The sequence below is a fragment of the Drosophila elegans genome, unplaced genomic scaffold, assembly GCF_018152505.1.
Source record: "Drosophila elegans isolate 14027-0461.03 unplaced genomic scaffold, ASM1815250v1 contig_208, whole genome shotgun sequence".
Lineage (NCBI taxonomy): Eukaryota > Metazoa > Arthropoda > Insecta > Diptera > Drosophilidae > Drosophila > Drosophila elegans.
Genome location: NW_024545578.1, coordinates 10,828,252 through 10,856,061, shown reverse-complemented (window position 1 = coordinate 10,856,061; position 27,810 = coordinate 10,828,252). Strand labels below are relative to the sequence as shown.

Below are 27,810 nucleotides of genomic sequence, written 5' to 3'. Positions count from 1 at the left end.
CAAACAAATTCTGAAATGTTTATAGAAACAATCCATGTGCCAAGTATTGAAGTGTTTTATTTTCTAACTTTAAGGTCTATTTTCTCAAAACTCTTATTATTTTTTCATTAATATTAGTTTGCGGTGTAATTTAATTTTATAAAGACTTCTAGAATTGTTATTTATATTGTTTACCAAACTGACAATGAGTAATAAGCATCGTTTCTTTTTAAATTTTGTTTTATTTTGCTTGTTTATTAAGAATTCGCTCAAATATACATAGAGGGGGTATACATAAATACAATTACTTGCTATTGCTTACTCGGTACGGAAAGAAGTTATTTTAAGATTCCCGATTCATCAGCATTAACATCGATTTAAATAATTATCACATTTCCTAAAGTGTACGGCTATTTATGGTAGTTCACTTAGAGTTGGTTTCGGACTATGGAGTTTGGCGTTGCTCGCATGCTCAGCGTAATGCTCGACCGCCAGGAGGGCCCAGGAGCTCGGTGACCGGGTCACTTGCCCTTCTGGGACTCCAGGTAGGTGGCCGTGAAGGTGAGCAGGCGGTGCCGCTGCTTCAGGTTGCGGGCCCGGACATGGGCCGAGTTCAGCTCCTCGGTGTAGGCTCCGGGGAACCAGCCGACGGCGCCATCCCGTATCCTTTCGCCCTGGTACCAGCCTGAAGTTCAAGAGAAGGGCATAAGCTACAAGTAGGTATGGGAAAATTGATGGTCACTCACCGTCAGGCAGCTTGCGCGAAACATTGACGACGTCGCCCAGTTCCAGTTGGAGGACGTCCGGCTCCTCGGACTCGTAGCTGTGTTTGGCCACCACCTGAGGACAGTCCCAGGACTCGTAAAGCTTCTCGCCGGGCGTCTCCGCCTCGGGCGGTCGCATGGCCTGCAGCCAGCGCTGTTGATCGGACACCGATGGGCAGGACAAAACCTATAGCATCAAATAGATTAGCGGTCGCTTTTACACTTTACACTTTAGAAGATATTAGGAGCACCCACCAGTTCGACGGTCTTGCGGTCGCTGTTCTCGAGCAGCGTCATCAGGATGAGGTTCTTGTGCACCTGATCCTTGAGGTCCTTGGCGGGCAACTGAGGCAGCGAGTCGCCGGCGGCGAGGGTCAGCATGTTCCTGGGGCAGTAGTCGAAGACGCTGAAGCTGGACTCTCCCCGCCGCTTGCACAGCAGCAGGAGGTCCGAGAAGAGGAAGGCATAGATGCTGACCTTGGTGAGGCGCTTGCCAAAGGTCAGCTTGGCGTCCTCGCCGCGCCACACCAGGTGGGTGAGTTCGCCCCGCTTGACCAGGAAACGCGGCTTGGCGCCCGCCCGCGGCACGCCCACCGGGGCTATGGCCAGCGCCCGAATGCTGGAAGGGAACTCCAGCTGGCGAGCGATCCGCTCCAGCTCGAAGGCCTGCTCCCAACGATTGGCCGCCTCGTTGCACTGGCCAACCAGTTTCTGGACGAGAGCCAGCGTCAGTTTCCAGCCCTCGTACTCCTCGCGATTCAGCGGCGACTCCTTGCTGAACACCGCGTCGATCAGGAGCGGCAGGCGGGTGATCCGCTGCATGGGCAGCATCAGGAACGAGTGCAGGTTAAGGCCGCAGCAGCTGGGACTGGCCTCCAGTCGCTCCAGCTGCTGCTGGAAGGCCAGTGACTCCTTGGACGTTTTCAATCGACGCAGCGTCCTGTCCATCCTGCCCTGGTGCTCGCAAAAGGCCACGTAGACGTGGAAGTGCCGCTCGGCGATCTCGTAAATGCAGCGACTCAGTCCAAGTAGCATAATGTTGTCCTGCCAGCAGGCCTCCAGTTCCGTGAGCAGTCGCTCCGAGCACTCGTGCACGGGCACAATGTAGGAGAAGAGCGCCTTCCGGTCCTTGGCACTCAGCACGGAGGTGTCCATGAAGGCGCTGTGGTTCATGAAGTGCCGTCGCAGCAGGTTCAGCGACTTGAGGTAACTGGCCTCCGACGTGATGATCTCGAACTTGGCCTCCTGCAGACTGCGCTCCCGACTGGTCAAGGTGGCTGGAAGACAAATGGTCAAGAGATTACTTAAATGGAGGATCTCATTTACAAATTAGTTTGATATTAAATTGAAATCAATACACCTTCAGAATTAAAAAAGTAATACATATATTTCGACTTGTAGGCTTATTAATTGTTCATTTTTTGATATTAATTGCTTTTATTTCAGATAAATTTACATACTCGTTTAAAATAATTTTAAACAGATGCAAAGCTTAGCTTAAAAATAAAAATTGACTAAATATAGGGCGGCTAACGTAAGCCAATGTTTGAAAACGGGCCTAAAAATACCCACGATCAATTTAATTACAATAGAAAAACAATATTTCAATAATTTGTTTATATATATAATGGCATCTACTTCGGATTAGGAATTTATTTTTATTTTTTGAACTTATAGGACATACGGAGCATTAAAAAACGTGGTTTCGCGAAAAAGTAGAAGTGCCATAAGTAGGTTTATTGTTTTGCCCGACCTTTTTAATCTACAGAACAAAATAAGATTCCTAAATATATATGTATATCCCACAGAATCTCAAAATTGTTGGGTTTAAGCCTACAGCGTTCATATGATATAGTACTTACGCAGTATGCAAGAGTGTATGACCTCGGGAATCTCGCTCCAAAGGGTTCGCGATGGTCCGTTCTTGGGCTCCACCAGCTGCAGGGCGGTGGGGCGAGTCTTGGCCAGCGGCTCGGGCTTCGCCTTGGCGTGCTGCCCAATCTCCTCGTAGCCATCCGACGATCCATGTGCCTCCAGGTCGCGGGTGATCGACTGGAAGCGGTTGAAAATCACACAAATTATATAGTAAGAAACACTTGCATTGTTGGAGGACGAGGATCCACTCACCTCCAATTTGGCGGCGCTGTACATCTGGTAGAGTGGTTCGTTGGAGAAAAGACTGTGTGGCTCCGAGGACAGCTCATCGCCCAGTCCCGCCTCGTTGCCGGTGGAGACGCCCGAGCTGCCGCTGGAACTGGCCACGGAAATGCCGCTGGTCTGGTAGAGACCCGATTCCGCGTACCAGGAGCTAACGCCTCCATAACCGCTGGGCGTGGGCGTGACCGGTTCGTCGCCCCTGAGCGATCCATTCGCTCCATCCGGCTTGAAAACGCCGCATTCGGCGTACAAGGATGTGGCCTGTCCCGGATTCTGTTCCCGTTCCGGGTCAGTGGGTGATTTGCTGCCGGACATTGGCATTGGTGCTGGCGGCGGCGGCGGCGGAGGAGGTTCGTGGGGCCGTAGTCCGATGGTGGTGCGACGCCTACTGGCCTTCGCCTCCTTCTTCGCCTTGCGCGCCACCGTGGAGAATTTCTGCGACTCCGCCGTGGGCGTGCAGTTCTTCTCGGAGAAGCCCGAGTCCAGTTCCCCGGAGCCGTGAATCTCCGGCTCCAAGGGCAGGGCTGGCAGTGATCCCTCGGGGTCCTCCACGTAGAAGGTGCTCCGTGTGGCCGCCAGCGAGGAGAGCTGCTTGGTATCAAAGCTAGAGCCGACCAGACTCTTGCGCAGCCGGGAACGAAGGCTCTTGCCGTTCTTCTGCTTGGCCCTCAGCACTGGAGGCTGCTCCTGGTGTCCCGTGGAAGCCGGAATCCGTTCCGGTCCGTACTCCGTATTCTCGTAGACCTCCTCCGTTCGTTTGCCGCTCTCCACGTAGAATTGCGTGGACGCCGGGGTATTCTCGTACAGCTTCTGCTGGCTGCCCTTGGGAGATTTCTTGCTTGAGATGAAGTCCCGGAATTTGCGCACAAACTCGTACACCTGGTTTGGCGGAGGAGGAGGTTTCGGCAGGCGATGGTTGCGCATGTCCACGCCGCTGTCGTTGTGCTGTAATTTGATTTGAGAGTAATATATAGGGTAAATCTACTAGATTTGGGTCATTCACTTACGTTTCGTAGACGCTGACTGGGATCACCCTCGCCATGGTCGTCGCTGTCCGTCTCGAAGGAGTCGTAATCGTCCGAGATGACCACGTGCTCGCCCAGCGTATGGGCGGATGCCGAGTGGTTTTTGCTCCGGCGGTGCGAGGCGCGCACCCCACCGCTGCGAACCGCATCCTGGCTGTCCCGCACCAGCTGCGTCGAATGGCGCTTGTTTCCGAGTGGCGACAGTGTCTCGTAATAGTGGTCTGAGTCATCTGTGCGGAAAGAAAAACATAGGCATTTAGTTATTAGTTCCTGTTTAAAATTTTCGAATATACATTTAAAATTCATTTAAAAACAATTTAATTATAAAATTAATTAAATTTTGATACCCATTTTTTGGTACCAGAACGAACCTACGAAAGTGCTCACTGTCATGGTGACCTTTACGGGTTTTTCGCCCCCCTCCCCGTGGGTCGTGACCCGCATGGAGGTCAACAGCTGGGCCCGTTGGTGGGCGTGGCTGCGGCGCTGGCTAATGGCCGCTGCTTCGTTTTGGTAAATGGGCTCGGGAGCGGGTCGCACGGGTTCGGCGGACACGGGTCCGTTGAGATAGACGCTGCTGGAGTTTCCCTGGCAAGTGACTGCTACCTCGCCGGCGGCCCGAGGTCGTCGTTTGCGGGGCAAGGTCACCGGGTCACCGGCGGGATGACCACTGCTGCTCAGACTACTGGAGCAGCTGAGGCGCTGGCCGTTGCTGCGATTCATCGCTGACATCTTGTCACATCTTTGGGGTCAGAAGCCTATCAACGGATGAATGATTCACTTAATTGATCAAACTCCTGCACTCAAAAACTATTGATCAAAATATTGTCTTGAAGAGAAATTCATTTCTAATTTTCGACAATTTTCTAAGAAATAATTGTCTCTATAATGATTATGGTTCTTTTTGAATAGCAAATTTATAAGTTAAATTTAATTTAATTTGTCTGATTTATTTTTGAGTGAGGAATTCTTGCTACTGCTCTAAATCGAAAACATATTATACAAATTGTATTCTCTTGGATCTAATAAATAATTAATATGCACGGGAGTTTTTTAGAAATTAGAAATGTTTTTTTTTTGCATTGGAATTAATCTGTTTTTTTTCGGTGTGGAGCTTCAGATGTGGCATTCCAAACTCTGTTCTTAGGGAAATGCACTCAATTGAAAGCAATTAAAGCTGCTGCAGCAATTGTCTGCCCTTTTTTGATTGACCAATCCAGTCCACTGTCCGATATGCTAATTAAACCGACTTTTCAAGTGTCACAACAATAAAGCTGCTGGCCATATAAAGCGATTGGCATGCAAACCCGTATGTGGCGAGGGCTAAACTAAACTAAAGTAAACTAAACTAAAATAAAAGCAAACACCCAAAGCCAGGGCATGCAAAATAGCGCAAATTATAATGGAATCATGGTTGAATGCAGACAGTCTGTGTGGATACAATGTCGAGTGATTAACAGACATGGCTGAAAAATCAAACACCATGATGTGGCAGGTGCCGTTCGTTCATCAAGTGAGTACTCTGAAAACCATCGAATTTAGCAATTTTCCAACGAATTTTAAGCACTTTTTCGTGGGGTAGAGAACCACTTTGCAGCCAACCCATGTGTGAATTTAGAAAATTCTAACCGGATTCGAGCACAAAGTGCTTAGACTAGATACTATCTGTTCGCATATTACGTATACGTAATAAGTAGACGAAGAGCCAGGCAAGCGCAGCGAATGCCAACCGGTTCGCGAGCGTCAATAAAACCAAGCACCAAGCCAAGCTTTTCAGCCTGAACATGAATATGAGTTTATACAGATATTCGGCTTATGAACATGTACGTTGGCACAGGCGCGGTCGAGATAGTAGCACTTGAATCAACTTTATATTATCAGTGGCTTATCAATAAACATGTTTGCTTGAAAACGTTTTAAAAACGTATACAAGTTTCAAGGAGTAGTAAAATTGTGGTATTTTTATTATATTTGGCGAATATTAAATATTATTCTTTAAGACTACACATTGAAAGAATAATAAATCACTCAAAATATTAGCTAGAGTCAAGTAAAAAATAACAATACAATTTTCCATTTTTTTCAAAACAATTCAAGGAACACTATTTTAGAGTAATATCTTTGTTGGTCGCAACTGTTTGTGACACATACTTTCAACAAAACGAGATACTTTTCGCCGGCGACACTTGTTGCGCGTGGGCCGTTGAAAATATTGGAGTTCTTTTCAAAATAAGGAGCTGCTGAGACTCTGGCCAGCGCCATGATACCAAAGTTACCGGTTTTCGATTATGGCCCACGGTTACGAGTGTGTATTCTCTGGTGAAATTCTGCGAATTTAGGCTTTTGTTGGTGCGTGTAAAGTGAATGTTCAAAATCGTACCGCGACGATGCCTATACGGAAATGGTTTATTTCATTAGCCGTCTCACCGCCTTGGCGTGAGACCCAAACAAAGAAACCGAAGAAAAAGATTGTCTAGCAATGCAATACGTTCGTAAACAAACGAATGTGCAGAAATTGGTACATATGTAACATATAATTGCATATGTGTATACGAAGATGATCTTTTGTTTATTGGAATGCAGCAAGTGCAAGGCCGGCAGTTTGACGATCTCTTGTTGTTTCTATCCGCTCTTCACGCATAAACAATTAGCAATTAACACTGCAATGCAGCTGAAAAAATCCAGTTGATCAACGGATCGAACGGTTGATTGATCGCCTGACGCATTAAGGTTAAGATTATTAAGTGCCAAACGGTGTCATTGTCTTCCACTCGGCTCTTGGTCACGTAGGAAACGGATAATAGCTGATAGGAACGATGATCAGAGTAAGAAAATGTTTTTTATAGAAATGTTTGAATTGCTTCAAACTTTAAATAACTCAATTTCCGTTGGTTATTACTCTCCACTTCATTTTACATATATTTTTGAGCTAAAATGCCACATGCCACATTATACACATCATATGTTGGGTAAATATGTACATACTTCCGCAACTTGCGCATTTTTATGGAAGAGGCCTGTACGACAGCAATTTATTTAATTGAAAATGTTTAATTAATTTTAAGATATTAAGTCATTCTTTGCTAAAGTCAACGAGTGACAAATTGTTAATTTAATACGCATTTAATTGGAAGTCGCGGATGTATTTTATAATTCTAAAGAAAAGAAAAGTTTATGTCAACTTTACACGTACCGAGAAAACAACTAGTCATCTAATAAAAAAAACGCATTTTATTTAGAAATGCTCTAAAAAAACGATAAGTAATTTATATATTTGACACATGATTTATTTTTAAGAAATCATGTAGGTAACTTCATTTGTTAATATTGGTTACACATTTTTGTAAATAAAGTGTAGCACATCGAAGAATAAATTTTATAATCACTTCATTTTTTTTTTTAACATTTCACTTATCGAGAGTGCCCTGTACATCAACTAGTCATCTAATTGAAAAAGTGCATTCAATTTGGAGATTCCCCCATTGAGTGAGATCTTCCTGCATGCGACAAGCTCATAAATTTTCAGAGCTGCGACCGCCTCTGACTTTGGTCTGAATTTCCACGACACTTTCGCCGCGGGCGTTGCGTGTCAGCGCAACGAGCCAAAGTTGAACGTGCCGCGGGTAAAAGTTAAAAGTTAAACTGAGAATTTCCATTTAGCTGGCTGAGCCTAAGCATTGCCGGTTTGCGGGCTTCGGTTTCACCCATGAAACATGAAGCAATTACAAGATATTTTCCAATTGCCAAGTGGAGTTGCGTTCGCTGAACTCAGTTTTTGGGTGAGAGGGGTGCGGCTAAAAGAGATTATTGCATTTTTACGTAAAGTCTTTTTTGTGGGATTATGCGGATAGCACTGAAACAACTTTGGGAATATTTCAATAACCAATTGCTTAAAATTTCCATATAATTTAAATACTTCAGAAAAGTGGAAGTAAAAAATCTTTTTCTTAGGAAAATAAAATAAAAGTTCTCGAGTTAATATGTTATCAAGGAAATATAAAAGAAATTGGGTATCAAATATGGCTCTTATATCCTGACTAGAAGCATTAGTTCTTGTTATAAATGACAAAGTTTATTGGAATTAGCAAGGATAAATATTTCAATTTCTTTTAGAAAATAAAAAATTATTATGAAAAAAAAACACTTATATTTTGCCTGTTTCTTAAAGAGGGTCTCAATTTAGAGCAAATTTTTGCCTCTGTGCATGAGCATGCTCACTGAATTTCGAGTTCGAATTCGCACTCTAGTTCGCATTGCACATTGCACACTGCCTTTTTGCAATAGTTGCCCATTATGACACGTTTTTTAATGCAAAAGTCATCGCCGTGTTTGGTAAATAGCGATTCCTTTGGCCAATAGTTTGTTGAACGGTTATCTGTCGGTTTTTTCCCTTGTTTCGCTTTATGTTTCTTTAAGACTTCTTCAAGGTTGCTTGGGTTGGCTTCAGTTTTATATTTCTAGACTGGTTTTCGTTTTCGCTAAACAATTTCGTCATCGCCCGCTAAGGCAACAACAAAAATATGGCAAGAAAAACAACAAATTAAAGGTGGATGATCACGGGTGGTGGCGGTGTAAGGGCAAAAACAACAATAAAGTCGGCAACGGTTTTAGTTCGTGACGTCTCCAAAAGCAGCAGCAACAACAACAGCACACATAAATAATACAACAAAAACTTGTAATGCAAAACTGCACTAAGCTCTCTCTCTCTATCTGCTTCTTTCTCTTTCTCCCTTTGTCTCTGAGAGCATCGTAAATTTAAGATGCAATTCATGCTTGCATTTGAAACATTTTATTTCTCTCAGTTAAATACTAGAGCAACATTATTAATTATCCACTGGTATTCACATTTATCACACGAATTCTTTCGCGTTTTTATATTCCGGAGACCCGTTTTGTTTAGCGGACCGTCCGTCGGAGTTGAGCGCGTTGGAACGAATGAGAGGCGGAGATGCCAGTGGAGAGCAATAATGCTCCAACATCGGAGGCAATGGAAACAACTGCACACTGCGTCCACTTTATGGGCATTGTACACTGAGAAAAAAAAACGGCTTTGGAAGAGGTAGTCACTGTAACCAAAGTGTTGTTCCAAATGTATCATTTTAAAATACATTTTTTAACAAACATGCTTATATTACTAAATATAAGTAAATATAAAAAAAATATTGGCTTGATTTTTTTAAACCACTTTTCTATTTCGTTGTGAAAAGTTTATCTCACTCATAGCCAGCTTAAATTTGATATAAATCTAAGACGTGACTTTATGCCAACGAGCAAAAAAAAAGGTCTTTAAATGTATTTTTCAACAGATTGCCAATCTGAATCATCATCAGCTCTCTCTAGATTTTGAAAACATAAAATCTAAAAATATGTTACTTATACGACATGTTGGCCTTTTTTTTTTTGGTAGAAGTCCAATGGGTTTAACATTGTGGAGTTTTTTTTAAGTATGCTGTTTATGTTAAAATTGTTTAATTTCGCGAAGTGTGGAAAGGGTGGAACCTGTCGCTCTCTAATTCGCCTCAGTTTTTCTTCACTCTCACTCTCATTTGTAAAAAAAAAGGTGGCTTAATTATCCGCTCTGTTAGCTGCTCGCCTTGTTAACGATTCGGGTTCCGCTTCACATTTGGCATTTTATTTCGGGCAACGGCAACCCAGACGCCGCTTGGGGCAAAGTTTTGACTGGAGAGCACATCATCGAAGGCAAAATGATTAAGTGGCCTTAACTTGTGGCAATTAACCAGTTGATAATTATCGGCTTGGAGCGAATTTTGCAGCTGTGGATGCCAAGTGTGGAAGGTGAAGTTTAGCGCGTACACGAACCACGGACCAAAGCTTAGGTAAGCCGGAATAAAAAGCTTTCATTAAAAGCTCAAGTGCTGGGGAACACCTTCTTTAACATATGCATTGTATTCTACTCTTCAAAAACTTAAGGAACACACAATTTTAAAATATAGTTCAGCTTAACATATTGTTAAAAAAATTTAATTTTTGTAAACTTTACACTTTACATTTACATCCTCTTTAACAGAGCATGAAGATACCGTTAAAATATTAATTGATATCAATTTTGTTGCAATTATAACTGAGTGTATCTTTTTAAAAATAGTCTAAATGGATTACAAATTTAATTTTACATTTTTAGTTAAAAAAACGTTTTTTATACATTGCCAACTGTTTTACATGTTGCTCTGAGTTTTTGAAAAAAAACCTTGCACATTTAAAATGTAAAATGTTAATAAATATATTATTTGTTTTGCGGCAAGAGTTTAAATGGAATTTGACCCGCAACGTGAACCACCCAAGTTTAAAGGCCAGGGTAAAACGCGTTAATTTGTTCTAATCCCACAGTGAGCACTTTTTTTCGTTCCTTAACTTGTAAACTAAGGTCTTACTTAAGCATACTTATTTCTTTTTCCTACTTACCCTCTATGCAGCTTATCGCCTTCTTTTGTTGCAGTCTTTTGTCTCTGATGCGTTTCGACCAATCTGGACTCCGGTTGCGATGCGGCTTAAACCTTTCACGTACACTGAAAATGGATAAGGTCAAAATGATTAAAATAAACCAAACCAAGCCCAATATTTAAATGTCTTAAAATAGGTTTCTTTAAGTACTTCATTATTCCACAAACGATCGATCAAACTAACTCCAAGCAACTGATCTCCTTTGAAGTTCCAACAAGTGACTGGCCTGGGAGTTTCTTGACTCTCAGCATTTCTTGGGCTTCCCTCAAGAGGCCCGCCAATCTTATCGACTGATAACACAAGAAATTGTAGGTCAGCGCTCTAATTAATGGGAGCCCCTTAAAAGTGGGGTGGAAATTGAGCTGACAACTAGTTTCAATCACCCTCCGAGTGTTGCAACTTCAAAATTAACTCTGACAAAATGTGTTCCCTGACAATGCACTAATTAAGTCCTAACGAAAAGTTTTGGGTGTGACAATTGTCTGTGCATCAGAAAAACTATTAAATGACGGCTCTTATGGCTCTCAATTGTTCTAAATCATCTCATTGTTTGCATTCTTGTATAACAATTCAGATAAGCTGCTTGAGTAAATGGCAAAACAAAGCTTATGGCTCACTCATTTATAACGAAAATATATTATATTTATAATACAGCCTTGGTTTTGTATAGCAACGTCATTTATTTGGCTTTCATGACGTGGTAGAACAATATGAGTGGTTTTGCTTCCTTTTAAATGGGATTATACAAATACGAAAATAAAATTGTGACTAAACGTAGAAACGTAGACTTTTCTCTCGATAAGGGACATACTAATTTGTGTAAGTAGAATGTATAAAACACATTATTACTTGTACTTAAGTCTGCTGCATTAGAGAACTCAAAGATAAGGATCTAAAAGCACCTTGATCACCTTGACCTGGTTTTCGGTATAGTTTTGGGGTCAACCACTAGCTAGAAATAAATAACAATTAATATATACCAATGTTGCAACTCAAAATGCACCATTTATTGGAAGCAAACAGCATTTTAGACGGTCGGAACCCCTGCGACTGCCTGTCTTTAATCAGCCGATTAGATAAGACAAAACCAAACAAACTGATAAGCAATCTACGCAGAATTTTCATAACCCAGATTGCTGGATTGTTGCACAGGGAAATAAATAATGAACAATAAAATTGCGATATTCGTACTTTTGCCGTTATTCAAATCAACATGACCTACAGACCTTCGTCTTTTAAACGCTAATTTATTGGAATTTTATGATTATTTTTTTACCTGAAATGTAAGCTTTAATTTGTTTCACTTTTTAGATGTAAGACAATCGAAGATTTCAGCAAATAAAAAAAATTCTGTATTTTAAATTACCAAATTTAATTTAGCTATTTGATTTCAACCGGAAGCCAAAAACTTGGTTAAATGAGAAAAAATCTTGTTTTTAAGATGGTTTGCTAAGGTCTGGGCTTGGTGCTCTTGTCTTTTGTAAATAATTCTTGTTGTATAATTAAAATTAACAAAAAGATAAGTTATTAAAGTAAACAAAAACAAACCAAAGGCCAAACTTACTTTTTTTGTAATTTCTAGTTGGAATTTATCTAATTTTGATTGCTTTGTTTTAAATAATAAAATATGCTTAGTGTACTTACACAATAAACTGGGCCTCGTTGGCCACCGCCTCCAGGTTCGCCTGACCGATCTCGCCATCCGAAATGTCCACCCAGGCGTCGCTGTTGTCGCTGGAGCCCGCTATCGAGGACCGCTTGTCGCCGGGCTTTTCGCCATCCCTGCTACCGGAACTGCTGCCCAACGAGGACCTGCATCCCACACTCGAGCCGCCGTAGACCACACATCCGGTGGCCGCCAGGGAGGACTCGTACAGGCTGTTGGTCTTGTGGTCCGAGGAGATGGTCAAAGTGGAGCCACTGCTCGAGAGCTGGATGCAGTTGCCGGCGGATCCCGCATGAGCCGCATTCTGACCCGTGGCCAATCGCGATTTCCGGAAGTGAGCGATGCTTTCGTAGCAGTTGGAACTCAGCGAGATGGCATCTGTGGTGGGGATGGCTCCTCCTCCCTGGGATGCCTTGCAGTGCATCGACTCGTAGCAGCCCTTGATGGTGTCGTAGATGTTCTCATCCTCCTCGGACTCTTTGGCCTCTGGCTTCGGAGGAGCCGGACGCAAGGGCATGGGTGATTTGTTAAGTACTTTCTTGGGTTTGGGCAGTTCCGGCAACTCATCACGTGTGTTCCGGCCCAAAGTTCCTGTGCCCGCGCCTGTGCCCGCGCCCGAGGGCGTGATGGGTGTGAGGAGCACCTCCTCTTGGGCAAATGACTCGTAGCCGTCGTAGGCCGAAGTGCATGCTTCCTGGGATCCAGCAATGGACTCGTAGCCCTCCAGCCAGTTAGTCGGCTTGGCCTTGGCAATGGCAGCCTCCTCCACCGTTTGGTATATGTCCTCCACGATCTCCGACTTCTTGGCGGATATCTTGAAGAGGCTGGAAGCGGGCGTTTCAGTCTTGGTTTCATCGGTTGCAGGTGTGATGGGTTCGTAGATGGACTCGGGCTCTGGGATCACCGCCTCCCGCTGCAAATCCTGTTCCCTGAGCTGCTTTTTCTCCTCCTCCTCCTCCCTGACCTTCATCAGCTGCTTCTGCTCCATGATCATCTGCTCACCCTCGATGGCATTGACCAGTGTGACATTCACCGCCTGGTTGAGCAGCCGTTGGTTGTTCGAGATCTGCTTGTTGGCCGCCTGGTAGACAAAGGAGCTGTTGGGCAAGATGCGCTGCTCGAAGTCATCATTGGCGGCCAAGAGGAGTTCACTTTCACCATTTTCGGGGGCCGCCTCGTTTAGCGGGTTGAGCACCTTGAGCTTTTGGTCTAGCGCCTCCAGGGCGTCCAGAATTTTGGCATCGGCTTCAATGCAAGGCGAAATCAGCAGGGGCTGGGATGAGTCTGCCAAATCTTCTGCTCGGGGTATAACCACCTTGGGGATGTCCAGCTTGAAGTCTTCTTTTCTGATGGCCTCCTCCTTGGGGACTCTATCAGGGATGATATTATCCTTGGTAGACGATTCCTCATCAATGGACATCTCCTCCCGCGATCTGCCTTTTGTGGGTGAGGGACTTGCTGATTTCCTACCTTTTGCAAAGGTAAACCGCAGCTTCTCGTATATGGAGGCATACTTGTGCTTCCGCTGCTTTTGACGCACTTCCTCCTCGTCTTCTTCCTCCCCCAAGGAAATCGAGTCCAGCTCATCACTGGGTCTGTCGTGACGGTCATTCGTCTGATTCAGTTCTTGTTGATTGCTGGCATTGCTACTAATGCTGGGCAGTGATTCAGTTGGGCTTGACTTTGGTTGCTTAGCTTGCTGTGCGGAAGTAGTCGTAATCGGTGTTTTAAGTTCTTCGCTAACCACCGCCAGTTCGGGTATACCCACACTACCGGCTGGCAGCTTGAGATTTCGTTTGATTCGAGGACCCCGCTGAAGATTGCTGCCCTTCATCAGCTCCAGATGTTTGCGCATCAGCTGCTCGCTTTTCAGCGGAACACTCGGCTTCTCCAGCCTCTCGAACTTCTTGATATTGCGCTGCACAGTGGAGATGCGGTTCTCGTCGGACGTCTGTGATCCCTTGCCCTCGGCTGGCGACTTCTCCACGATCTTGTAGACATGTGTGCCCCGCGACAGCCACACTCCGTTGTTCCGCTTGACCTGCTCCAAGAGCCTCGCATCTTTCTGGATGATTTCGTTGAACTGGTGGGTGAGCTTGGTCACCAAACTGATGCCGCCACTGGTGGAATTGGCATCCATGTTGCTTAGCCTACGCGTGGGATGATGATGCTGATGGTAGGACTTGCCAGCATGGGTTTTAAAGCTATATTTGCGACGTCCACCCGATCGGCCCGTCGATGACGTCACCGTTTGGGCAGTGACGTTGGACGAGGTGGTGGTGGAGTGGGAGGTGGAGTTGGAGGTGGTGTGAAGCGATTCGCTGCTGCCGCCACTTTGGGCGCTCGCCGCGCTGAGACTGAAACCCTCAAGGCGATTAATCTCCCGTTTGGTTCGCAGTTCCACCTCCACCTCCTCCTCGCGCTCCCCCTCCCCAGCTTGCCCCCCGACTTTCACAACCTTATCTCCGCCGACTGATAAGGCTGCCATAGTATACTGTTTGCTTGGGCTGCAATCGCTGTCGTCACGTTTCGCGCGCGTTTCGCTAGCGTTTAAAATCGCCTCGTCGGCGTTGCTTCTTAACTTGGCCTGCATCTTGGCCTGCTCGGCGTTTTTGTACTTGTAGAAGTTGTCCTTTTCCCGCTGCAGTCGCAGCTGCTGCTGGTGCTTTGAATGCTGCGAGTCCTGCAGATTGTGCAGGCTGGCCGCGCGTTTTGCCAGCGATTTTTCCGGCGAGCCGCAATCGCGTGAGTTGTTGAAGGCGTTCACCAGGCAACTGACGCTCTTATTTAACTTCTTTAAAGTGCCCAGCGAGGAGGAGGACGAGGAGTGGCAGTGGGCGTGGTCCTCGCTGGCACTTTTGATGCGCTTGCTCCACAGCAATCGCAGGGTTTGCACACCGCGGAAATCGCGAAATGCCCGCGTTTCGCAGCTGCAATTTTGATTGGGATTCGCTGGAGTGTTCGGATTTTGATTTGGATTTTGATTATATTTATCTCTGCTGGCCTTATCGCACGTCGGCCGATTGTTGTTGTCACTGTCACTATTCACCAGCCAATTGATAATTGTCTTTTTCGCTTTGCGCGGCGTTGTTGCTGCTGCTGTTGTTCGTGTTGCTGTAGCTGTTGGTGTTGCTGCTGCTGGTGCATTGCCATTGAGATCACGGCCAGCGGCTTTGGCAGCCGCATCTAAGACAGGTGACATCGCCATGGCGTTGGCTTGCTCCGATCTTGGCCAGAAAGCGATCACGTTCTCGACTATCCAAGAAGCAGCCGGCCAAGATGTTGCTGCTGCTGCTGCTGCTGCTGATGATGTTGCTGTTGCCCCCGGGCCTGGAACGACAAAAACAGAGAGTGGAAGAGAAAGCTCGTGAAAATCTTGTTCATGCAAATGGTAATTGGGTGCAAGCCATTATTTAAAGGCGTGGTTCATCGCAGTAATTATGGTTGATAAGCTGGTTTGTTGTTGGCAAATGGAATTTTGGGGAGTACCCTATTTCAGACATGGGTTTTTAGTATAAGCAAACAAGAAGAAAGCCAAACAGACGCACAAAATTCACTTGTTAAAATAATAGTAGAAATAAGGTTTAGGAAAATCAATATCCTAGAACAAGTTTTATATATATTTAACATAGTTTCAATTATAATCAGATTTAATTTTATATATACTAAATTATGAATTTAACATTGGCAAAATCTTAAAAAAATATATTTTTAGCTTAAAAGCTTGTTTCCAGTGATTGAATGAAAATATAACTTTATATGTTAAAGTAAATTAAAAGCTTATAGAATTTATTGCATTAGTTAGAAAATATTAAGAATATTTAAGTTGTTGTTGTATTTTTTGAATTAAGAAATCAACTAAACTAGGTGTAGTTGATATTGTAAAAAATATGTCTAAAAATAATATATCTAAGCAAGCCCTTTTAAAAAAAACCCGTTGAATGGCAGTTTTAGCAATCAAAACATTTGTTCTTTTCATTGAGAAATGAACAAAACTATTGCTACCCACAGCGCCGAAGTCTTTGACACAATCGTGTAATCTTTAAAAGTATTTTAAGCCTCTTTTCGACTCTTTGACTCACGTTGCCAGCGCAAATCATGAGTAGCCATTATTTCTTTACAATTTTCAAGGAAGCCGAAAAAAACAAAACTTGGGCAACTTGAGCGAGAAATCAGTGCGGTGTTCAACATTGCGTATGCTTAATACGTTATGAATGCACTGGCTTATCGCCATGCGATCGATGTTGGCTGAGTATATGGCATTGCACAAACTCAGGCCAGGCCACAATATTGTCTTGCCGCCTCTTCGCACCTGACAATTGTTTACCGCCCAACCGCCTTGCCGCCCACCACCCCCCGATTTCACGTGTCTTTTTTTTTTTGTCACACACAAATGCCAATTATAATGAGCGATTACATAAAGTCGAAACAATTTCTTCTGCCTCACATGCGGTGCGGTATCGTAAAATGGCTTTTAAGCTGCTTTTGGTACGTTCGTTAGCCGTTTTCATCTGCGGTCTTCTTCTGCTTCTGCTTCTTTTCCCCTCTCACTTTACACTTCCCTGCGTTTATATATAGGTAGTTGAATATCCATATGTTTTTTCTAGTTGTCACATTGCCTCGCACGCGGCAAGAATAACAAAATTATTTTTTATTTGCCATTGCAAAAAGGTTTTTAAACAAAATATTATATACGAGCGAAAACACACACACACGTACGCACCTCCAATGTAAATAAAAAGCAGATACTGCTGATTACGCAAACGGTTTTGGCCGACAATATATTTTCGTATAACTCGCGTCTAAAGGAAACCGATGGTTAAAAGTGTGTTTACATAAAATGTCTTGTTTATTCAAAATGGAATTTTATTGGCGATTATATGTCAATTGCAAGGCGGAAAGCAAACCGGCCCCCAAAATGGGGAATTCCAAGCGAATCAATGCCAGTTTGCGGCCCAGCGTAACTCTGCAAGTTTTTTTGATTTTTCAATTATTAAATAATGCACACAGCTTTTTTTTTTTTTTAAATACATAACAATTAAAACTATTTTATGAATGAAAAATCTTGAAAATATTTTTTTTATAAATATAAAATGTAAAGGAAAGAATACGTATGCGTAAACGGTTAAATAAGAAATTCTGTTAATTATTTGTTGTATTTAATAAAGTTTTGCCAACCGATCGTACACAAATTCTTATCTGACTAAATAAACAATTGATTAAGTTCTCAGCAAAACAGTTTTTTAATAGTGAATTTCAATCTTGTTATTGTTGGAAAGGGTTCTTTTAAATTTTAAAAGTCGACTGATTATAAAATTTTTAAAGAACAGATAATTTAGCAATCAGTCAAAAAAAGGGGAAACACCATCACATATCTAAACTTCCCCGAATAATTTGGCAGATATTTAACCAATTAGTTAGCGGTGAAAAAAATCTCAAATGAGCCAATAATCTTTTGGCTTTCGGTTTTAGCCGCCACAGAATGATAATTCCAATGCCTTCTATATAGAGTGGACTCTAAGGCCATTCAGGCCGTGAGGCGGTCAACCGCTTTTTAGCCTGGTCAATAAAAATGTTTTGCATATTAAACAGCCCAAAACCAAAAAGGAAAATGTAAACAATTGACAGCGAGACACTTCAACAATATAAAAATCAACCTCATCTCGAGCAGAAGAAAAGACGGAATAATAAAAAAGAAACTTGATGAGCTGCAGTTTTTTAGGCTAAGCTGCAGCTGCACCTGCCATACATTTATTATGAAGATAGATAAATCGTATATATCTGTAGGTATGCAAATGGCTTTCAACGGATGCAGCGTTTTGTTTGATTTCTTTTTGTTTGCTTTGTCACATTGAACTGGCCATAATTTCTGAGGGCGGTCTAAAGATTTTCCCGCTGGGAAACCAAAGGTATTGTCAGTTGGAGTGAAAGTGATAATGACCAGCTGACTTTGAGCCAAGAGTCCGGCGATTTGACACGCGGTTAGCCAACAAATCATCACTTTTACATGCGAATGCGGAAGAAGCTAGCAAATGAAATGAGACAGAAATATTTTAATTTCGAGAAATTAAATCAAAGGAAATTTATTGCCATTTTGCATAGTAAAAAAAGAAACAAAACCAGCCGCCATTAGAAATGTGAAAGTTTACTTTTCCTTTTTGCTTCTCTCTGTTATTTTTTATTTTTTTTATTTTTTTGTTTCAGAGCTAATGAACTATCTTGGTCATTATTTGGAGATGCTGTTGACGGGTGATGAAGTGTTAAAAAAAATTGTGGGATAATTCTGGGCTTACTATGTTGTTACACAATCGTATAGGACTTATCGTTGACCACTTTTACACCATCGCACACTGGACACAAGGACCTAAGACTGTCTGAATACTGTTGACTTGTTCGTAACTAACTAAGTAACCCTTTGTTTTTGTTTTGGCCGCGTTGCCGTGGCAAAATCCAACCACCAAACAGCTCTTGCAGCCCTTAGCCAACTGAAGGGTCTGGCTAGCTGGCTAACAGCGAGCAACCCCTAAACGTTAATACACCACTGCGTATGCTTCATAAGGTAAACAATGCTGATGGGTCGATAGTTTGGGCTTTTGCTCGAAGGGTGGTTCCTATTTATCACTTGTGGCCCTCTTAAATGCATTATTCAAGCCTTGTTGCCTTTCTGGTTGAGTTTAAGTTAAATTTAATTTCCTAAACTGATGCACACAAGCGACACAATTTATCTTATATATAAATATAAATATATACGCTGAACGCCGCTTATCAGCCCACTGATTACAGGCTGAGTCATTGGGTGTAAGCTTATCGAATAGCAAATTGAGGGATTGATTTGATTGACTACATTTGTGAGCATAATGGAGGCAAAAAAGGGAACATGCAAACGAGCATTAACTGCATTCCAAGCTTCGTTGGCTCAGCGCCTAAGAACCGCAACTCTAGACTGAGTCTGCGTTTTGGCCCGGGTCTGAATCTTGGTCTGGGTCTGGCTATAACCGCGTAAGGCACAGAGGCGTATAATTAGCGTGCAGCATTGGCAAAGTGAAGCTAATGGAACCAAACAACACACAGCAACATGGCCACGGAACATGGCTAACCGTAATTCTGAAACCGTAAGCGGAGAATCCGACATGACATGGAAGAAGAGGTCAGTTCGGGGGCCAATTCAGCCGTGTGCGAATGTGTGAAAAACACACCGACAAACTCAATGGAGTTAACAGTTAAGTTATGGAAACTGGAAACTGGCCGAAAAGAATGCGTTAATATACGTTTTCGTTTAATTACCAATTGACAAATTAGATATGCAGCCGAAGAAAATTCGTTAAAACGTGTTAAAACTTATTTCATTCAAGTGTTTCCAGTTAAATTTATTTTGGCTGTTTCCTGATTGAGTTTTTAAGTACGATCCATGGATGTTCTAAATATATGCTAATCAATACTCTAAACTTAAGCAAAAACAAAAAATAACACAAACTAACAGAAATCATAGAGCAAAGAATTTAATGAACATTCCATTTTAATAAAGTGAACAGTTAAATAACATTATTATTTCAGCTAATACATTCCAATCACAACTTTTATACTGAAATCCTTTGCTTTTCAAAAATTACTGTTTTTAGTCTTCTTAAAATTCGAATTAGCTTAACAGTGAAAAACTAAAGAAAGCTAGATACTAATTTCAGTTTAGTTTAATTACCATCAAGAGTCGATTTAACTCGATCTAATCCCAACGGAAATCGAAGTTTAAGTCAAGCGATCGAAGACTTGAAGCCTGTTCTTGGTGAAATTTCGCTTCTACCGATTTGGTATGTATGTATGTGGAATTCGCCAAGTGGTTTGGCTAGATTCTTTCAAGACCACACTAGCACCACGCAGATTTTCTTGTGGGCGTTTCACTTTTGCCAGCTTTCATTTCACTCTGGCCTCAAAAAACTGGCCAACTTGTTGCACTCGATTTTAGCTATTGCACTGCACTCGATTTTGCATATGCCAAATATTGCACATTATCTAAACTATTTATATGGGCAATGCCAGCTGAAAACACAATCAAACACATAAACACGCGCTGAGGAGTGCCGAGAAAAGCAGGTAAACACCGCAGCAACTCCAAACGTCTCCAACGACCGACGACCGCAAAGCAACTGGCGAGTGTTGCTGCTGTCGTCGACGTTGCTGCTGCTGCTGCTGCCGTTGCTTTTGGTGTTGCTGCTGCTGTTGCGACTTTTTGGCGCTGCTGCTGCTGCCGTCGACGTTGCTGTTGCTGCCAGCGCTGTTGATGGCTGCTGTCGATTGCCGTTGACGTCGCAGTCGCAGCTTATGTTGCTGGTGCGCCTAACGTTGCTGCTACTGATATCGCTGTTGCTGCTGCCCAAGCTGTTGTTCTTACCGCACAGAAAAAAAAACGAAAAGATTCTTTGGTTTGCTCTCAATAAAAATGTATTCAAACATTTCATGTCAAGCTCTGTTTTACATTTAAAAAATGATTATAGAAAAAGTGAAAATAAAAATTTAAGAAACCAAAAGGTAAGTTTGATGCCTTAACTAAAAGTGGCATTCTATCGTTTTTTTCTTAATAAATAATTATTTAGTATAAATTATGTTTTATTTGAGGTTTAAATGTATTAAATGTTTCTTGTCGAAATGAAAAAGACGGAAGACAAGAAGTATTCATATTTCAAATTATACAAAACCTTACTTTACTTACCCTATCAGAAAATATAATATTGTCTGAAAATATTTGCTACATTTTCATCTGAGGAATTTTATCTATACAATTAGTATTATATTATTATATTATATGGGTAGCTTATTAGTTTAACAAAGATTACTCTGATCATCTTTGCCTTGATCAACAGCAAATATAATAATATATCTACTACGTAAGTTTGAAATGAAGCTTTATAACTGTTGCTTTTAAAACAAATAAATCATGCTTAAATATGCACCCATATTATTTTTTGTCAGTGCACTGCAACTCCAGTTGGAAATCGTGGATCTTGGATCGTGGCGTTCGTCTCGCATTCTTGTGCATTGGCTTTTGGCGCTGCGTTTTGTTCTGATTCTGTGTCTGTGTTTATTTCATTTCCAGTTTCTTTTCTGTTTCTGCTGGCTTAACTTTTCTCCAACTGCCAATTGCATTTCTCCGCAGGCATGCGACCCACAAATGAGGATTTGGATTCGGACTTGGGGAACTTAAGTGTCTGAGGCTGTTTCTGAGCGGAACAGCCACAAAGAATCGCTTGTGCGCGTTCGTTCACACTGGCTGTGGTGGCCTTTTAATTAGCCAAACGAATTTTAATTAAGTCGCAGCGCCTCTAATTGATTTGGCAGCTACATTAATTCAGGGATTGGCATGTCGGCAGAGAGTCTAAATCACTTCTCGAGGCGCCTGGGAAGCGGAAACTGGTTTTCTAGCCACCCGAAGAACCAATGATTCTACGAAGATTGCAATCCCCGAAATATATTTTAATCAATGCCCATCAATCGGCACGAATCTGTTAAGCCGCTGTTAACGAAACTGGTTTAAGTTGGGAAATTCAATACCAGTTCTTGTCCAAGTTCAGCGCAGTCGAAAAGAGACGGCACAAAAACAGAAACACAGGCAAGTAAACGCAAAAAAGTAAACAAAAGCAAATAAACAAAATACAAAATACAAAACAAAAGCAGTGCGCGGCTGTTCCAAAACAAATCAAATATTTAACGGCTGTTACGGACGAGTTAGTGGGATGGCCTGCTTTGAGGTGACCATTTGTCGCTGTTAAAAGACAATAACATTTTAACCCTTTGTTGGCTAATTAAAAGTTATATTTTAAATATAGCAAAATGATTAAAAATCCCACTCTTAAAATACAATTATCTTTTATTCAGTTGCAAGATCAAATTTTAAGTTGTATAAAAAATTCCTTTTAAATTAGTGTTTATACTATTACTCACTTGATGACATTTTGTGGAAACGCGAAAATTACTCACATCGAGAAGATAAATTAAAAAAATTTAAATTATATATTATTTAAAGCAGTATTTAAACAAAAAAACCGGCCTCTATTATTGAAATCCATATTCAAGTCTTCAGGTAGACTACAAAATATCTTCCGCTTAGAAGAAAACTAAAAAATATCTTAAAGCGACTATTTGGTAACCCATGGGTAAATTGAGAGGGTTAAGAAACCCACCGTGGAAGTGGCACAGAGTTAAAAGGAATTTTTGAATTTCGCAAAGTTTCGGCGCACACGAAAAACTTAAAAATCTGAGCGACCTGCAAACCTGGTTTTCATTTTCCTTTTCATTTCATATCCATTCAATGCAATGCGAAAAACAGCAAGCGAAGAGATACATTAAAAAACGAAACGAAACGAAACAAAAAAAACCCCAACGCCCATACATGGGCTTGTCAGCGCAACCGCTTTGTACTTGAGTGGATGGATCATCGTCATTATGATGGGCCTGATCATCATCTGGGACTGTTTATGAGGCTGGGGCACCCGGTTGTTCGGTTGCCACATGTGGCAACTTCATTTCCACAGCAGACACTTGTTGGCCGCCGTATCTTCGCATCTGTATCTTTGCATCTTTGTATCTGTCTCTGTAATTTGCATTAAGTGGCTGATTTTCCTTCGGCTGATTTCGTTTTCATTTTAATTTCTGGTTTTTAAGGGGCGGTTTTGGGCTGGGTTTCGGTGGTGGGGCAACGGGGCGTATGCGAAACAATGCCCATTAATCACCGACAGCTGCGGTAATGCAAAACTTTAATTATCGTTACCATTTGAGCTGACGAAACTATAGCGTAAGAAAAATCCCAACTTCTTTTTGTTTGGTCTATTTAATTTATTGTACAACTACTAAGTGTGAGAGAGCAGAGCAGAGCAGAGCTGAGATGAAATCTGGGCGTAGAAAATAAATTAAAGGCACTTTCCAACTGTCATCAAGTGTCGCCTGTTGCATGCCACTTTTTTTTGTTGTCAACCGCCCTGCGAAGCGAAACGGATGGTAAATCTAATGGAAAAGTCTAGTGAAAAATACGACTTTCAAGATTAAAGCCGGCTTAGTTGGCCTTGGCAGGGGGCTTCGGGTTTTCGAGTCCCCATCTCAGCCCCCAAACGTGATTTGTTCAGAATTAAATCGCAACCACGTACGAACGGTGGTCGCTGATCGTGGCCGCTTGCTTGGAATCGTGTTTAATCATTGAAAACCAAAAGTCCCCATATCGAGAAAAAAGTACAGAACCAACTGCGAGGGGAAAGAAGGCAAATTTGTGGCTAAATGAATCAGCTTAAAAGGAAGTATGCTCATCATTTGGGTTAAATACCTATACCAATTTATACCAATCAGGTCGCTAACATAATTATTGTATATGTCGTTTATCGGTACTTAAGTTATGAAGCTTTTTTAAAATTATACATTTAAAATCAAGAACTATTAGACTAGACTTAGACATAAAAATCAATCCTAAAAAACATTCAATTTAAAAAAAAACTTTTATACTTTTATACTTTATACTTTTATACTTTTTTTTTTTTTATCTAAATAAATATTATAGTCTACATTTTTTTTCAGTGAACATCACTAAGTTTCCCTTAAATAAGTATAAAAAATGTAAATTTTGAAAGCTTCTTTTGCGGTTTTAGCTCATTATTGGAAATGCTTCGTGACTTCTTTCTTTCCATCTGCTAACCAGTTTTGAGCACTTATTCATGGACAGGCGATGTCTCATCAATGATTTGCTTCGATCAACGAACTCTCTAGGCCAAAGTTTACGTTGAATCTTTGTATCGTCTAAGCTGTACTTCAGCACCTTCAAATAATCGCCCACACATTTGGGTGACACAGTTTATTTAGCAATGGACTATATAGAATGCTTGACATGCCACGAAAAAGAGGTTGAATGTGAAATGATTGTCTCACGACCTGCGATTATGGCCAAATGCCGAGTGCATATTAATTAGGGGAATTTCACGAGCCAAAAAATACTGGCAAGCCCCGAGAAGAACCTGCTGCTGAAGCTGACAGCTTCATTGGCATTCGCAGCTTTGATCGGCGATCGATCGATCGATTAAGTCAACATAATTTACGGTGCAGTTTTCACATTGAAAATGTCACCAAGTATGCCAGTGATGACGCGTTTGTTTCTCCTATTGTTGTTTTGTTAAACTTCATTATTTATTTGTATGCATTTTTTTGCACCGATAACTGCTGATGCCCAAGCTTACGTACAAAGTTCAATGGCTGGCACGTCGAATGCATTCGCCGAGCAACTGGCCCAAAGATATTTCTCCACAGAGAAAAAAGATAAACAATTTGGTTTTGTTTAAGAAAAATGTAATATATATATTTTTTTAATTATTTAAACCGAACATAAAACTAATTATATATTTCAATTAACAAAAAATACTGAATATAATATCATAAAAAAAAAAAACATTTACTAATGTTTATATGATCGCATAAAATTTTTCTTCAATAAATATACATGTATTTTCAATTGTGCTATAAAAAGAACGACTTAAATAGTAAAACATTTTTTCAGTGTATCCACTGACCACTTGAGTAAGAGGAATTTTGTGCAGCTCTGTCTACAGGTTTTTGTCCAGCATCAGTTTCGCTTTTGGGCCATGACTCATGGGCTGAAGCAGAGGAATGCCAGGGAAAAGTCCCCCAGACTTTGGCTAATTCCGACCAGGGTTGTCAGCGCCTGTTTACTGCACCTACGAATTACAATTACGAGTATCCGAGTATCTATTTGTATTTACGAGATACAAATTCACAAATACGCCCACGCAGCTCAATTTCGTGTGCGGTCGTCGTGGGCGTGGGCTCTAAATTATACGGCCAGTACTTAGACATCTGACAATTATTATGCAAAGAAGCTGATCTCAAGATGGTTACCCCTCTGAGATCATGTGAATGAAAATGGAAAGTGGTTAGCCCCCCCGTTTGCGCTATAATCTTTGGGTATAATTTGCCGACTGCATAACTAACAGAGTTATTATGGTGATTTCTTCTTTGACGACAAAACCGAAACGGAAGCCATGACCAGGCAACTCCACTCCACTCCAGTCCACTCAAATCAACTCACCAGACATTGCAGAATTACACTCGTCACAATCGTGTGTGTGAACTGTGTGTGTTTGCTTGTAATGAGGCCGGAAGAAATCGTGGTAATTGTAACGGTGACTACGACTCGGAGTCGCAATGAAATGGAAACTGGTAGTGCAACAATGAAATCCGTAGGTAAGCAAAGGCTCGGCTCTGGGCTAAACAAACATGCGTAAGTTGGGAGTGAGCAAATGACACGAACACACAGAAAAATAAATTATGATCGATTCGATTTGTAAACCTTTATTTAAAATAAAAATTCATATAACCGAAATTGCTAAAAAATGAGTGATGGAAAGCAATCATTGATAACCATACACATTTCTTCTAGAAAACTCACTTATATACAAAATTTGTCTCTATATGTGAATATCCAATAATTTCATAGCTTGTTCAATATACGCAAAAAGATAAGAAACCTCAACGGAAATAAAAGAGCGCGGGCCGTAAATCGAAAAAAACAATTGTGTTTTTATCTGTTTACATAAACTGAAAAGTTAAAGATTATGAAAATATTATACAAATTAAAAATAAGTTATTTTCAAACAAAGCAAAACATGCTTGCTTATATTATCAGTACATTTATTTTTGCGAAGTATTGGAAATCATTACAGTTACATAATTAAATAAAACATTGGAATATTTTTTTTCAAAATCATTTTTATTATTAATATTTATGTTACTTATATTGAAAATATTTTATATAGAGAGTACATATATGCGGCAAGGGAAAAATAAGTTATGGATACTCAAAGAACCCAGATTCATCACGATGCTAATCAATAGTCTTTCACTTTTCTGCCCCTCCCCCCGATCCGTCGGATAAACAACTTTCAAAGAGAGTAAAGCCCGACCTTTATTTGCTTTTGGCAGCTTTCTAACTGCACGGCAACCAAAGCCGTAAATTGGCAAAGAAGGGAGAAGAAAAAACAGAAATCAAGCAGTTCGAGAAGTGTAATAACAGCAGGGCAACCAGCTCTTAAAAGAATCGTGTGATGTGCACATTCAACAATAAGAAATTATTGTTTTTCCAAGAAAACTGCCGATAAGTCCACTCACTTATCAATGGCAGAAATTCTTTATGTGCAATTGCCTTATCACCCCCTTTTGTTCGAGAAAACTTACATTTTGAGGCCGTTTACTGCGCCCGTTGTGTTATATCCAAATCCAATATTTGCATCCAAAGTGCTCAATTAATGGAGCTTTAAATCAATTAGTTTCGGTGTTTCACTCTTTTCATTTGTATGCTAATATAGACCAATTCATATGTTATGTAAGGAATAGACCGACACTGGGCATTATCTTTGACGCTTTCATACACAAATCAGCCTAGGCGTATTATCATTTTATCTATGCTTTCCGAGTGGCGAATCCGAATCCGAATACGAATCCGTTGTGCACTTTCCCGGGCAGAAGCCGCTGGGACTCACCGACCACTGGCCACATTTTTCACTTTTCAGCTTTTCCACTTTTACTTTTCTAATTATTTCTCGACTCAATTGCAAGTTGCAGCACTGCCAGCGATCAATCACACATTACTACTCAGCTTCTTTCTTGGCTTCGATAACAATGTGGAATAACAATACCGTACCGAACCGAACCGAACCGAACCGCGCGCTAATGGAGCTCGTAAGAGTTTGATAGCTCGACTGCGACTGAAACGGAGACCGGAGACGGAGACTGATACCGCCGGATCGGAAAAGGCCGGGGGATCGGGGTAAGAGCGGAGTGGAGCGGGGATGGATCGCGATGGACGGCGAGAGCGTGCGAGTGCCGTAACAATGGGGCATTGGAGAGCACCAAGTTCGGAAGCTTTGGGTCGGGTCAGGCGAACGAAGGCCCCACATTCAGCCAAGAATCGGAGCAAAAACAGGGTGACCCGGGCAGAGCTTTCAGGCGCTGGTCTGCACTTAGCGGTAAACGACTGTCCCCAATTCAAGATTTTGTTTATATTTCGTGCTTTTCTACCCTTTCTGAGGGCATTTCGTCTATTCCCGGTTGTTTGCTAACTAGTTTTGGATACTGTGACCACTAATTTGTAGTTCAGAGCTTGATTTTTTATCATTTCTGATGGCGCTTATAGTTTTGGAAACTGTGACATCTTTTTAATTTAGAGCTAAGTTTATCTATATTTTCCCACATAATAAACTTAGTAAATAGCGAAATATCCCCGTTAGAAAACTTTCAATCGAAAGGCATCCAAAGCTCGAATGTTTATATTTGTTTACCAATTATCGCAAAAAATCATAGTCATAAGTAATTTATAAAATATTTAGTCTTTGCGAAATTCGTCATAAAATTTCCCATTCATTAGCGCTCACAGCAGAACATTTTTTTTACAAAAGAGTGGTTAACCCTTCGGCACCCGAAGTTTCTGTTTAGTTTTCATTTCTTGTGGTTATATTTCTTTTGGCAGAGACAGCTATAAAAACGCAAAATACTTGAGTCAACAGATAGTAATAAAGAATTCCAGACACGTTGTTTGCTTCTGATACACTTCACGCAATTACCTGGAAACCGCACAAGAGCAGCCCCAAAAGAAAGACGGTCTCGGCGGCGATCGCTCGAGGAGTTCCTCCGGGGGGACATGAAAATATACTGTCAACATTAGAAAGTAAGGCAAATGTGAGGCAAAAACTCTGCCGAAGATGTTCGATTAAATTGC

At 41.6% G+C, this 27,810-nt stretch overlaps 1 protein-coding gene across 3 annotated transcripts; it reads right to left on the bottom strand.

The window, feature by feature from the left end:
- Positions 1-213: 213 nt before the first annotated feature.
- LOC108146754 (ephexin-1) lies at positions 214-26,787 on the bottom strand. 3 transcript variants are annotated; one of them, XM_017272884.2, is made up of 9 exons: positions 26,271-26,787; positions 12,032-15,383; positions 10,349-10,452; positions 3,908-4,155; positions 2,871-3,845; positions 2,606-2,795; positions 999-2,020; positions 726-930; positions 214-664 (listed from the first exon to the last, which is right to left on the bottom strand). In XM_017272884.2, exons 2-9 carry the CDS (start codon positions 15,259-15,261, stop codon positions 501-503), a joined length of 6,138 nt encoding a protein of 2,045 aa, XP_017128373.1. In that variant the 5' UTR covers positions 15,262-15,383; positions 26,271-26,787; the 3' UTR covers positions 214-500. The 3 variants fall into 3 exon arrangements, with proteins under 3 accessions (XP_017128373.1, XP_017128374.1, XP_017128375.1); XM_017272885.2 differs by lacking the exon at positions 26,271-26,787 and adding an exon at positions 19,750-20,192; XM_017272886.2 differs by lacking the exons at positions 10,349-10,452; positions 12,032-15,383; positions 26,271-26,787 and adding exons at positions 4,297-4,683; positions 8,771-8,871.
- Positions 26,788-27,810: the final 1,023 nt, after the last annotated feature.